Source organism: Oreochromis aureus, linkage group 3 (assembly GCF_013358895.1).
Source record: "Oreochromis aureus strain Israel breed Guangdong linkage group 3, ZZ_aureus, whole genome shotgun sequence".
Lineage (NCBI taxonomy): Eukaryota > Metazoa > Chordata > Actinopteri > Cichliformes > Cichlidae > Oreochromis > Oreochromis aureus.
In genome coordinates, this window is record NC_052944.1 from 9,791,964 (window position 1) to 9,805,058 (window position 13,095).

The 13,095-nt window shown below is 43.8% G+C and overlaps 1 protein-coding gene across 2 annotated transcripts in view; it reads right to left on the reverse strand.

Moving 5' to 3' along the window:
* kirrel1a (kirre like nephrin family adhesion molecule 1a) overlaps nt 1-13,095 on the reverse strand; it is a 32,138-nt gene that overhangs the window by 12,368 nt on the left and 6,675 nt on the right. For both annotated transcript variants that reach the window (XM_031733834.2, XM_031733833.2), the window contains exons 2-6: nt 4,541-4,690; nt 1,056-1,205; nt 807-964; nt 531-681; nt 56-161 (exon numbers count right to left, since the gene is read on the reverse strand). In XM_031733834.2, coding sequence (XP_031589694.1) covers nt 56-161; nt 531-681; nt 807-964; nt 1,056-1,205; nt 4,541-4,690 — 715 coding nt within the window. The remainder of the gene's footprint in view (nt 1-55; nt 162-530; nt 682-806; nt 965-1,055; nt 1,206-4,540; nt 4,691-13,095) is intronic.

Sequence of the window (13,095 nt, forward strand, 5' to 3'; positions counted from 1 at the left end):
TTGACTTTGTAACGGCTACTTTAAGAAGCATGCTGAAAATGAGAATGAAGCCGACCTGTAGCCCATTATAGGAGGGTTGGCGTGAGCCTGGCAGGTGAAAGTGACTCTGTCCCCTTCTAGGACAGAGCGAGGCTCAATGGACAAGGTCACTATTGGTGAATCTGGAGGAGAGAGAAAGCAAAGAGACTCACATAAGAGCAGCCCTAGCACATCTAATGCATGCAGCAATCTGGAGGACAGGCTGATGCAAAATGGCTGCCGCGCATTACTTAATAGCTGCTATAAAAGCTTTTATCTGGTGGCAGATGGTATACATTCAAAATTATGACGCTTGTTTCTTTTTGTCATAAAAATAATAATAATAAAAGTAGCAGGGGGAACAGTCATTATATTTGTGTTTGTCTCTGTAGTAAATATCTGCTCTCAATATATATACTTATGGTTTAGTCAGGGAATCTGATTCAGATGCGGAGTAAATTATTTTTTTCTCTGTTCGCTAACTAGTCTGTATTAAGAAAATCACTGCTTACGGTGCACGTTAAGAGTGACGGTTGTGCTTTTGCCAGTGGGAACAGCCAGATTGGTGGCCACACAGCTGTAGTTCCTCCCGGTGTCGGTGTCAACCGGCTGGATAGGCAGATAGCTCCGTGTGGTCACCCGCTTCCTGTCTGGAAGCACTTCCTGATGATTGGAGGACCGGAAGAAAGAGAGAGATCCACACATATAGGAGTGTTAGAACTGCAGATACTGTGTATGTGTGTTCAGTATTTCTGGGCTCATGTGTGGGTTTGTCTTTTCAGGTTTACAGTGGCGCTGTTGGCCCCCTCCACAGGTAGACCATCTTTGAGCCACTCGATCATGGAGGGCGGCTTTGCCCCTCGAGACACACAGCTCAGGTTGTAGGACTCCCCTGCATTCAGCAGTACCTCCGGACCCCCATCAATCACTGGGTCGTCTGGGGGGACTGCAGCAGAAAAAGAGCGCAGTTAGAATCAAACACTGTCTCGCGTGCATCCCATAGTCATGTGCAAAGACACAGATGCACACAAACATACTGAGGACAGTGAGTTTGGCCCTCCTGGACCTCAGGGCAGCATCTGGTGCCTGGCACTCATACAGGGAGTCATCGGACAGATCAGCTGACAGGATTTCCAGGTTGTACTGGCCCAACTCCTGGACCCGCAGCACACGGTACCTGGGCCAGGCTGGGAACACACATACACAAACCAAGGATATAGCTTCACAACAAACAAACAGTACATATTATATTATTGCTTGCTTTGTATATCTGTTTAGGGTTCCGGCAGGGACATTTTTAATGTGTATTTCCACTCTTATGTTGACATTTCAGCTGTAGTGTCAAATCCGTTCCCACATATCAATGTTGTCTTGTGTGCTTATGTTGAAGAATTTTATTCATCTTTTATATTTGAACCTTTAAATACTAACTACCCATAGTCACATGCCTCAAGGGCCCGACATATTCTGCAATACCTTGCAGCTTGCTGAAGTTCACGCAGATTTAAATCATCAGATATGTGTCATACGTGAGGTAGAAATTGGACCTTTTAACCATCAGCTTAAAGGACAACAGAGAAAAGCAAGGCCACATGACGTGACTGATTTTAAAAAAACCAAGCATGCATTCACTTAGTTTCATGATGCGCATGCACAGTAAAACACACACACGAGACACAGCCTTGCAATCTTCCCTTCCCCCATCCAGCATACAACCCAGCTGTGTCACAATACACTATACATTCTCACCATTAGGTGGCATCCCTGCTCTCTTTACCCAGCAGGGGGAAAAGATGAATGCATTATGACAGCAACGTTTTAGAGGACTCAAATCGACTCTAGTCCATGGTGCAGAATTCATGTTTGCTGCCCAGACGTAGTTCACATGTGAAAAAAAAATCTCTGCTGCCGTTTGCATGTGCAGCCTCTGAACTGAGCCTTGCTGCTCGCCTAACCTTGCGCGTCCTTCTTTCTGCATGCATTTGTGCATGCGTGTGCCTTGTATATGCGTGCATTTGCATGTGAAATGTTGAGGGCGAGAAAGCGTATGAAAAGCCCAGAGAAGCGGGGATGGTGGTGGGGGGCAGAGGGACAGAGCTCCATACACAAACAACACACACACAGTGAGAGTATGTGTGCACTTAGTGGCCAGTGTTCATTCACGTTTTTGTTTTGGGGGTTTTTTTTGTTTTTCAAGCTTTAGGCACTGGACCGTTACAGTAATAATATGAATAAAGTAAGGAGGAATGAGGAAAAGGTAGCATAGACAAGGACAGGCCAAAGGAGAGAAAGAAATGACAGAAAGGATGACAGAAAGAGGAGGGGATGAAATAAGAGTGTGTCAAGCTAAGGAGAGACGAGCCCGACAAGTTAAAAGAAGAATATGAGAGAGGCCTCAGTGCAACAGTGGCAGCTGAAAGAAGGAGAGCAAAGGAGAAAGAAAGGAACAAGGGATCTTAGATGGGAAGGTCACAAAGGAATAAGATGACAGAGGAGAGGAGAGGAGAGGAGAGGAGAGGAGAGGAGAGGAGAGGAGAGGAGAGGAGAGGAATAAATGGTGAAACAAAAGTAATACAGAGCCAAGCAGAAAAAAATGTGTACACTATAAATCGACAACATCTGCAGAAAAACAATAACAACAAATACAAGGCAACAACATGAGACAGATGATGCAGAGCCCCTCTAGACCAATCAGTTAAAAATGTACCCACTTGTTTAGACCAGTAATTGCACAGCCCTAGCATTACTCCCTTTGGGCTAATCAGTGCAATTCTGACAATGTTAGAAACAAGCGATGAGATGCATCATTTGCCCCCAAGTTTTGCCCAAGTCAGGCAAAATCAGACTAGGAAACATGAAGTAAAAATGGAAACAGTACAGGCAGAGAGCTTCATAACAGAAGGAGGGCTACGTATATAGCGATGGATCGACCTTTCAATAAAAATCAGCAGGCAGCTAATCAGTGTCACCCACTGCTAATAATACAGAGGTGGTGATGTTCCTTAGTCAAAATGAAGGGTGTCTACAAAACCTGCCCAAGGGAGTTTAGAAATTCCCATCAAAAAAACTGAAGATATGTGGAGGAGATGGCTAAAAATATCATAAGCTGAAAGATGTACACAGTGTGCCACAACAATCTGATTCCAATTCAGTTCCGGTGTATTTATACAGCACCAAATCACAACAAATGTAACCTCAAGGTGCTTTGTACCTTTCTACCTAATGTAAAGACATTCACAGTATTCTGGGGAATAGCCCAACAATGAAATGATCCCCTATCAGCCTATACCTGATCCAGCCTTAACTATAAGCTTTATCAAAAAGGATATTTGTGAGTGTAATAAACAGTAAGTGATGAGACATCTGCGATGGTAGTTAATGTGTCTTTTTTTTAATATGACAGTATCCTCTTTTATCTCTGTGGGAAACTTGCACAGGCACACCCGTAACCAACATTTTCTCCAGCTACTATAGTAGATACCACAGTTACAATGAGACAGGCTGTAGAGAGTGTATCATTCACAATGTGGCAGTGTGTTCTGCTTTATTAGCAAAACTCTCAAAGTCCACAAGAGAAACAAAAGGAACAATGTTTCTGCCATGCCACAGCATAGACCAGGTGAAAATCTAACTGCTTTTCTTTAGCATACACAGCATCGCACTAAATGGATGATGTTTGGTGGTCAACTAAAACCATTTTTGAATATGTGACATTGGGTTATGGAAATGATTACCGGCTTACTTTTACACAAAGCGATTCATTACCCTATCAAGAACGTACTGTGCAGATTAATTCATTACAAAAACAAATATCAGTGGCAGTCCTCAGTGTTAACCAGTCCAACTGAAAACCCTATCAAGGCCATGATGATGGCGACTTTGTCTATTTTATTTTGTGAGGCCATCATAGGTGGTAGTTTTGTGCTGATGATCACATTTAGCCCAAAGCACAGCTGAGCCTCATATGGCTTTAAAGAACTTTTAATAAAACCTCCAAACTTTAAGAGCGAATCACTGCACTGTTCCTATAGGCTTTCAACATGCTATCAAGCTATTCCATACCTGCCCTACTACTCAGACTTTGTGGCAGGTGCAGAAGCTCTCACTAAGGTGGAATTCACTCATCCCTTTTGCCTCGCATGTACTTTGGTTAGAGCATTTCCAATTTTTGATGATTGTTGGAAAAAGTCACACAAATCAAACAAAACAAAAAGAAACTAAACAATTGTGGCACCTTGACGGCTTCTGGAGTCCCACTTTTAGCTTGGTGCCATTGCACAGTACAACTTTACCCATGTGCACTGTAAATATTGTAGGCCAGACACCTCATGAATGGAGAATCAGGAAAAAAAAAAGTCCAGGCACTATCAAAATTTCTGCTTCTCTAAAGACGCAGCATGAAACGTAGCCCGAGAGCTGCTCCGATCCAAAGATATCAGAATCAGCTTTAATAATAAAACAATCTTAGTCACATGCTCAACTGAGTGAAAGAAGGGCCTCGGGAGGCTGTATGATGTCTCACCTCGGAGGTCCTCTCCAATGCCCAGAGCCAAGCCATCTTTGGTCCACTGAACAATGCCAGAGTAGTTGAATACAACACAGGACAGGATCACCCTCTGGCCCCGCACCACCGACTGGTCTGCTGGCTCCTGAGAGAATCTCGCTGTCCACACTGGTGGAGAAAACAGAGGAATAAGTTATGGAATTATAAGATATTTTTATGTGTACACTCTAAAGAGAGGCTTAAGTAAAAATCATTTGTGCGAGTGTATCGGCCTATACCTTTTATGGCTAATTGATTCAAACTTTATTCTCCCAGCAGCAATGGAAGGCCATAATTACCACGTTTGATCACACAGTGGCTCGTGGCCATTAAGTGAGGGCGCGGAGCAGCAAAGAACAGCGTGGTGAGACAGGGGTGTCAGAAAAGAGCAAATCAGAGCAGAACTGGAGAAGAAAGAAAGAGAAAGAATGAAGTGGAAGAGGCAGTCAACGCTCACTCAGGAGAGGAGATCAAACAGACAACTTCAGCCATAGGGTGTCTCACACCCCCTTTTCTCCCTCACTCCTGACTTTTATTTCTCCAAAACTCCCCGATCCTCCCTCTCGTTTCCCTCTTGTTTCTCCCTTCTTCATTCCTGCCTATGAGTCATCTCCCAGGCTTCCACTCCCCAACCAAAACTACAGTGGCTGTCATTGTCTACCACACTCTCTCACTCCAGTTTGTAGCCCACTACCACCATGAGGAAAACGGGTGGGGGGGGGGGGCTTCAGCCACTGTTTCATGCAGTACGATGACAAGTTGTAATTAGGTGTCCCCTGAAGACATGGTGCACGTACGATACGCGAGAGACAGCCACTGCAAGATTCCCTTCAAATCTTCAGTCTTTCCATTCGGTCTCTCGCCTCCATTTTTTCCCTCTCTCCCACTTGTTATTTCGAAGAATCTCGTACTGTAGATCATTAACCCACTGCTGCATTGTACACACCCCCCAGCCCCCACCTTCCTCCTCCTCCTTTGCCATTGCCTCTCTTCTTCTGTTCTCTCTCTGTAACGTTGTACGTCCTTTACCCAAATTGCTTCGCGTCACTCCCTGCTTTTGGTGTATATGTATGCATCCCCACTCGCCTCCTTCACTTTGTACATCTATAATTCTGTCTATAACTGTCCTTTTGCTTCCTCCACCTCTCCTTTCCTACAGTGTGTACACACCTCTCTCTTTCTATATACATACATAACGCCGTATATATCCTTTTACCCATAATGCTTTCTATTTGTGTGTTGCTCCTCCTTTGCTGGTTGGAAGGGGGTTTGAGGCGGACTGTCACAACTCATTTATCACATTAAATATCAGCCCTCTAGCACTTTCTCTCTCCCTCTCTTTCTCATCCCCCCATTCACCCATCTCTCTCTCCTCTCGCTTTTTCCCCTCACTCCTTTTTTCTTCACCTTCTGCCATTTCCATCTCTTCTTCTCACTTGTCCACTCCACTTTTTTTTATCACTTGTTTTGCCCTTCTGTTTCCCTTACACCCTCTTTCTCTCTCATTCCCTCACACTTCTCTCTTTGAGCCCTCCAGCGCTTTTCCAAAGGTTTCCATCTCTCTCACTTTTTTTAACAACTGCCATATGCCTCCGCACCCCACCTCCTGCCTCCCCATCATGACCCTCAGTGCCCATCTCTCGCATTCCCCATCCCTTTCACAAACACAGACATGCACTCTCTCCCCATCATGTCATATTTGGTGTGATCTGCAGAGGTACAATATGCCTGATAATACAAAAGAACCCAGTCATGCAAAAAGATTTCTGTACCAATCACAACAATGGCTCCTGACAGTGCAGCACATTAATATTCTGAAGATAAAGGAGGTGTGCAAGGATACACGGTGAAAAGGGAATCGGATGCAGATGGAGCTTTGCAGCATGCATACCTAGAATAATTCAGTGTGTTGCCCAAAAAAACATATATTCTAGTCCTTAATTTGCTCCCTGAGGAATACCCCAAACAACTAAATCAACGAATTAAGATTAAAAAAAGATGACAGAGCAAAAGTGAGTGGCCATGAGAAGTTGGGAGTAAAATGTTCTTAGTTAAAGGCTTTTAATTAGCAAGCACATTAGTCCAAGGCTACATGATCCTTCTAATGGGCACTCAATGCTGTCTGACACTAACAAATCAACATGAAGCATTTCTCAAACTAGAATCTACATCTGTCTGTTTTGAAAATAAAAGAACATCAAGTCTTAAAGGGCCTGAAATCATCCTCCAATATCCTCTTACCGTGAGCAACAGATTCCTCATTAACACACACATAAACATGTTTGTGTTATTTGCATTATTAAAGATTCGTATCCATTTTTTCTCTGTATCCTGCCCTATTGATTGAAGTGGGTGCAGTTTAGTTGGAAAAAAACCTATGTTACATACTCCCGTGCACACAATGCCAGATTAAAGTTCCTTTTAGATCTGTTTGTTTTCTACCAGGTTTTCATTGCTGTGATTTAAAATCAAGCAAAGTTGCAGGCTGCACAGTCAAATCAATGTGCTCAAACCAAGCAGAAGCCACTGCGAGTGAAAAATGAACCTGAAAAATTAAGTACCAGCAGTTCCTCCCATCAGGAGGTTGGTTCTAAAACACTGACGGTATATAAAAGATGGATGTAGCTTCCAGGTTCTGAAAACCTGCATTATTACTAATGGGCTACAGTTATAGACTCCTCACATTGCTGAAAGGCTTGCACTAGTACAAAGGTCTATGGGTAAACTAGGGTATACTGATTGGCTAATGACTAGCAATTTGCAAGTTATTAAGCAATGAGAACGGGGCGTTCCCCGGTCTCACAGTCAGATTCACATCATATCCGGTTTGAAAAAACCAAAACGTTCATGAAGAAAAGATTAAGGCTTCACAAAAGAACCAGCGAGTAAAATCAGTGTACCAGTGGTTACATCCATCTTTTGTATACATATTCCAAAATGGAATTAATCAGCTGAATTTCTCGTGCAATAAATCTATTTGCTGAAAAAGTCTGCTTTAGTTTTGGTGAGTAAAAGTCTCAAATAGGTATCAATGTCTGCAGTGTAGCCACACAGCCGATAGAGTACCAAAAGCTCCAGACTGAGTTAGATGCTCTTAGATATCCTGAAACTCCACCTTCTTGTCCAAATATATTTACTTTTGGCTCCAGGAAAAAAAAGACAACCTGATAGCAACCAAAATACTGCCATAGAGACTTTAGAAGGAGATTTCATAAAAAACTCTGTACAGTCTATTGCCGAAACACACAAAAACACTGCAGGGATAATAAGTCTCAGTGGGATTGTCATTATGAACAACGTCTTCGTTTCCATTGGAAATAAAGAAATGCTGATTGCAGTGCGTTGGTGTGGCATGCTCTCTTTGCACAAGATAAATCAAAGGAGTGGCTGGAATCTGTTTCTCATACGCCAGCTCTAATGAGATGGTACAGTGTGTAAAGATCCAGTGTGCCTTGAGCAGTTAATGTAAATAAAACATTAATGCAGAGGTGATTAAGGTAGAAAAGGAATAATTAGCTTGGATATTGCCTGCCATTACAAAAAAAGATGCCTGTCGATGGCAGATTTTTGATGGTAGATTTGTCCTTTAATTTTCTTGCATGCCCCCCAATTAAATGAAAGTTGCACTTTTCTAAAGCTAATTACTGGGATGCGGAGTGTGGATTTATAGCGTCTTAAAAAGCATGACAAGCTTTTCTCAGTTATACATGGTGTAAAGAGAGTTTATCTGGGTTTAAACTACCCCGCAACCTCGACAGTAGCCTGAGGGCAAGTAAATCCTTTCTTCCACCACCTCTGCTACGCTAGCTGAAGGTATTCCCTCAGTAAACCAAAAACATAATCCAAACTGAATACTCCTGAGTGGAGGCTACACAATCTGCAGAGAAAACACCCATGCAAAGGCTGAAGACTGAAAACATTGACTCATTTAAACATGTGCTCATCGCCTTCTGATTTCCATATTACACAGTTAACACTTGTCAACATGAGTGTATGTGCTCGTCTCTGTGTGTTTAAAGAAGGAAATCTACAAGCAGCGAGTAGCCAGAGTGAAGGAAAGACAGGAGAGTGCATGCAAGGGAGCTTGTATTCTCTCATTATGTGGGTTATGCTGCAGTGACAAATTTAGAGTGTGTCCTGATTTCCTTGAGTCACCGATCCCCAAGACACCACCGGGAGACTCCGAGCACCCTGTCCCCACACAAACTACGGTCACAAAGGGATGCGACCGCATGCACATGCTTGCACACACGCGCGCGCGTGCACACAAATAGGCTGCAAGGATGACCTAACCTTCGCCACATGGGCAAACCATTTCCTGTCAACACACACATAAACATAACCACTCAAAACCCCAACCATATAATTGACACACAGAGGCGGTTTCCTGAACATGGATCACACCACAGCTTGGCGTAAACCATCAAGCCAGCGGCGCATCTTCATCTCCGCTGGGAATGGGTCTCGGTTTGGTCTGGGATTAAGTACAGCCCTAGCCAAAGTTTGGAAAGGGATTAGGATTAATCTGGGGCTAAGGACAACAGCTCCTTGCAGACACTGAGACACCAACCTCTGCTTGTCAAAGCACAGACAAAGCCAAAGGCGAGCGCACGCTGCCTCGTCGGGTGACTCACCAAAAGCATGGCCACACACCGCCACAGTGTGAACTACTACAGCAGTTTAGCCCGGGAGCGCCTCTCGCACCACGCAATGGTGTTTTAATAGCAAGGTAATGAACCGTCCATTTGAAAATCACTGAAAAGGTTTATGCGTGCAAAGACGTTCAGAGCTATTTTTAGCGAGTGTGCTGCTCATACATCCTCCATTTCTGAAATTGCCGCACACTCTGCTGTTAGGTGGCGACTGTCAAAACTTGTTTGCACCTTTTAAACGCACGTTTGCCTCACCTCAGTGGGATATGAGACAAAGCTTGAAGTGATGCCATGCAATCCACAGTTCTGGCAAAGGCTTGACTGGTGGCATTCAGTCTCATTGAATTAGATGCTATTAAATAAAAAGCCATTTGTATGGATTGTTATGCATCGATCTAATTATCTTTGTGTCTGGCCCCCTCCCCGTACCCCTCCGACAAAGTCCCCCTGCCTTCCTCTCCCTCGCTCTCCTCCAGCCAATCCCCCGCCTCGGCTGGATCACGGACTTGCGTCACCATAGCAACAGCTGACGTGTAAAGTAACTGCCCAAAAAAAGTTTTCTGTACAAACGCGTCTGCGAGCGCACCCGCGTATGTGCATCTGTGTGTCTGATGAAACCCTCCCTCGTGCTTGGTACACCCATTTTCCTGAAAAAACATTTTTCAATGACCTCATCCTCCCTCCACCTATTCAATTAATAGCCAGACGGCTACGCTGGGCTCTCATTATTTCTCTCTTTCAGCCCTCACTCCCTCTCTGTTCGCCGTTAATCAATCCCCTCTAAATTGATTCTGTTATCTCTCTAATTCCATATCGCCGCCGTGTGTGGCCGATGCGTTGGTGCTATGGAGGGGCTGCCGAAAATGAGATGCAGGAGCGGGAGAACAAAGAGACGGCGAGGTCCACAGACACCGAGCTGTGAAGTGTGATGGAGGATGACATCATTGTTTCAGGACAAAGTTGCAGCCATAGGAGTCGCACTGGCTCACCCTCTCGCTGTTTGCTGTATATAGCATACGTGTAGCTGTGTGTGTGTCGCTCTGTACATGCTCTGTGATCATATTTGTTTTTTCTTCTTGAAAAACTGACTTGGATATATGAGGTTTTAAAGTCCTACCGCACAATGTAAAAATACTCAAACTATGTAGCCTACATACATTTTTTTAAATTTACTCTATATGCGATGAATGGCAAGAATTATTAATTACATTAAATAAATATATTTATTCAATGTATTTATTAATTGTCTCTGTGTTAGGTCAATAAAATATACTCATATCTGAGTCTATGGTGATTCTTTAAAATTACTTATTTCTTTCAAACAATAAGCAGGGAAGCACCTGTTGTCTATTTCTGAACCCACATCAGTGTTTAAGATACTGAAATAACACTGTGTGTTTGTCATTGCTCACCTCATGTATCCCCATCTCGTGCCACTGAAATATAATAAGTATTTTTATGTCTTTTTTTTCCTTTTTTTGGTTCTTCATCAACCCTTCTTCAAAACTTTGCCAGCACAAAATGTATGTGATGCAAGAGATGAAACGTCTTGTCGTCTAAAGCACTTTGAGTCATCAGTAAGACAGGAAAACTGCCATATAAATCCTGGTCTATTCCACTGCTACATTTCCACTGAGGGGATGTGAATACCAAAGCATGTTTTTGGCCCATCTAGTAAGTGCTTTTCAGGCACATGGAGGCAGCAGTAGACCCACAGTGATTGTTTTTCGTATCGATCCTTGATACTTGCATTGATAATCGACAGTGACATTAACATATCCTCCATTCTTATTCAGCACTGTTACAAGCAGGATGTGACGTTTGGTTGGTGTAGAATTTGCCTCCCTCCCCTCACTGTGATTGGACATCTGAGTAAAAAATGATAGTCACAACCCAAATTAATAATCTTCCATGACCTGACAGGAGATAATTAGCTCACCGTGCTTTTTTGATACTAACTGAGTGATCTGCTTCCATGAAAACTCAGTTTGGTAAGGAAATTGCTAAATAACCCCGTAAATTGAAGTCTCCATTCTTTTTGCTGAATTGAGCTAGAGACTAGCATATGAAGTCCTGTGTAGACCTGGTCAATATTAAATACCATGAAACAAAGCACCAGTTGCACCACTTCAAACATATCTGTAGTCACCAGCTGTTGGACTGGCAATGTCAGATTGGCAAATTGGGAAAAAACATATCATCCAAACCTAGCGCAGACAGATTCAGTTTATCCTCAAACCAAACCCTGATACTTAAGCAGCTGAACGCCTCCATTTTTAAATAGTTTATTTCTATAGCACATTTTACCCCACAGTGCTCAGATTGTTTCAAATATTAAAATTAAAGACTAAAACAAACCTTCCACTATCAAAACTCCTATCAATTAATGTCTAATTGATAAATCAGCCAAAGCTTTTAGCGCTAACTCAAGTGTATTCACGTTCTCCATTTATTTAGCCGTCTGTGGGAACTCTACCACCTGTGCCTGTCTTCTTTCAACAACATGGCCGCCTGGCAGGATGGCCATAATAACCCATCACCATGGTGACGGCGCTATAGGAACAAGCAAGTCACATAGATGGAGGGAGGCAGCGAGTGAAAGGAGGCGACCCGCTGCGCCTGCTGACACCATGTCAGTCAAACACAAAGGTGTCTCCTGGAGGTGGGGACGGAGCACATCGAAGATTAGGGCAGAGAGGAGAGAGAACAGAAAGACTCAGAGACTCCTTCCTTTGTTTGCCGCATTGTCTGCCCGCTCACTCCTTTCCTCTGTCACCTTACCTAGCCGTCCTCCCCCTTACTTGCAGTTAGCGACCCCTCTCTTTCTTCCTCTCTTTTGTGGCCATGCCCCTTCCTCATTGCCTATTCACTTTCTTTTGTCTGGCAGGCATCTTACTTAGAAATTATTACTCCTTCTCCCCTCCACCTTCCACCTTATCCCCCCCTCGGTTTTTTGCCTTTCTATCTCTGTGCACATCTTTCTTCTTCTGGAGGCAGGTTTATTTGGAAATAGCAGGTGGAGGGGGGGTGAAAATTATTCCTCGGTCTTTGTTTGCCCGTTTTTGATACAACTGTGTGCACACGTGCTCCTGTGAAGGTGTGCACAGTCGTTTTCTATGAATGTTTGCGCAGGGAAAGTGTGCGTGTGCCACCCTTCCATTCTCTGGGGCTCCTCTCATACATTTCACATCTGAAGAGCTTTATTTGTACCAAACCTCTGTTACAGACATTGTTACCATGGCTACAGCCCAGTGAGGACCACTGACACAATGATAGACACAGTGGCCATGGCAACCCTATGATCACTAGTGGGTAATATGATAATTCACGGATGAGGCTTCTGACACATTACGGCCACATGAATATGCTCAATCGCTGGAAAGCCGGCCTGTCGCTGGTAATCCACGAGCCTTTGTGCGGCCAGCGTGCCGAGCGACTGACAAAAGATACTCTGCTGTAACCAAGGGTGAGCAGAACTAACAATAGCTGTCCTCTGGATAAGCTGGAACAAGAGGATACATACATATCAAGCTGCTACTCTGCAGATATGCACTGTGTAGCTTGCGCCACATGGGTCGCCACCGAATTCAACTGGCACAATCAATATCATAATGAACCTATGAATCCCAGCAGTGGTTCCACATTGACGATAGTTAGCGGCCACACTGCCTCCGAAATCCTCGTGATTGGGCAAGCAGGCAAGGTCCCTCAATCCACCTCGTGTTACAGTATGGTGCAGAGACAGAATCCAGCAAGACTATTTTACAAGCAGCATCCCATCAATAAATCACCCCTTCCAAGGTCTGCTTTAATTCAATCCAGAGCAATCTAATTTTATTGGTATGTACTGTAGCCTCTTGCAATGTCATCTGTCAGTAAAAG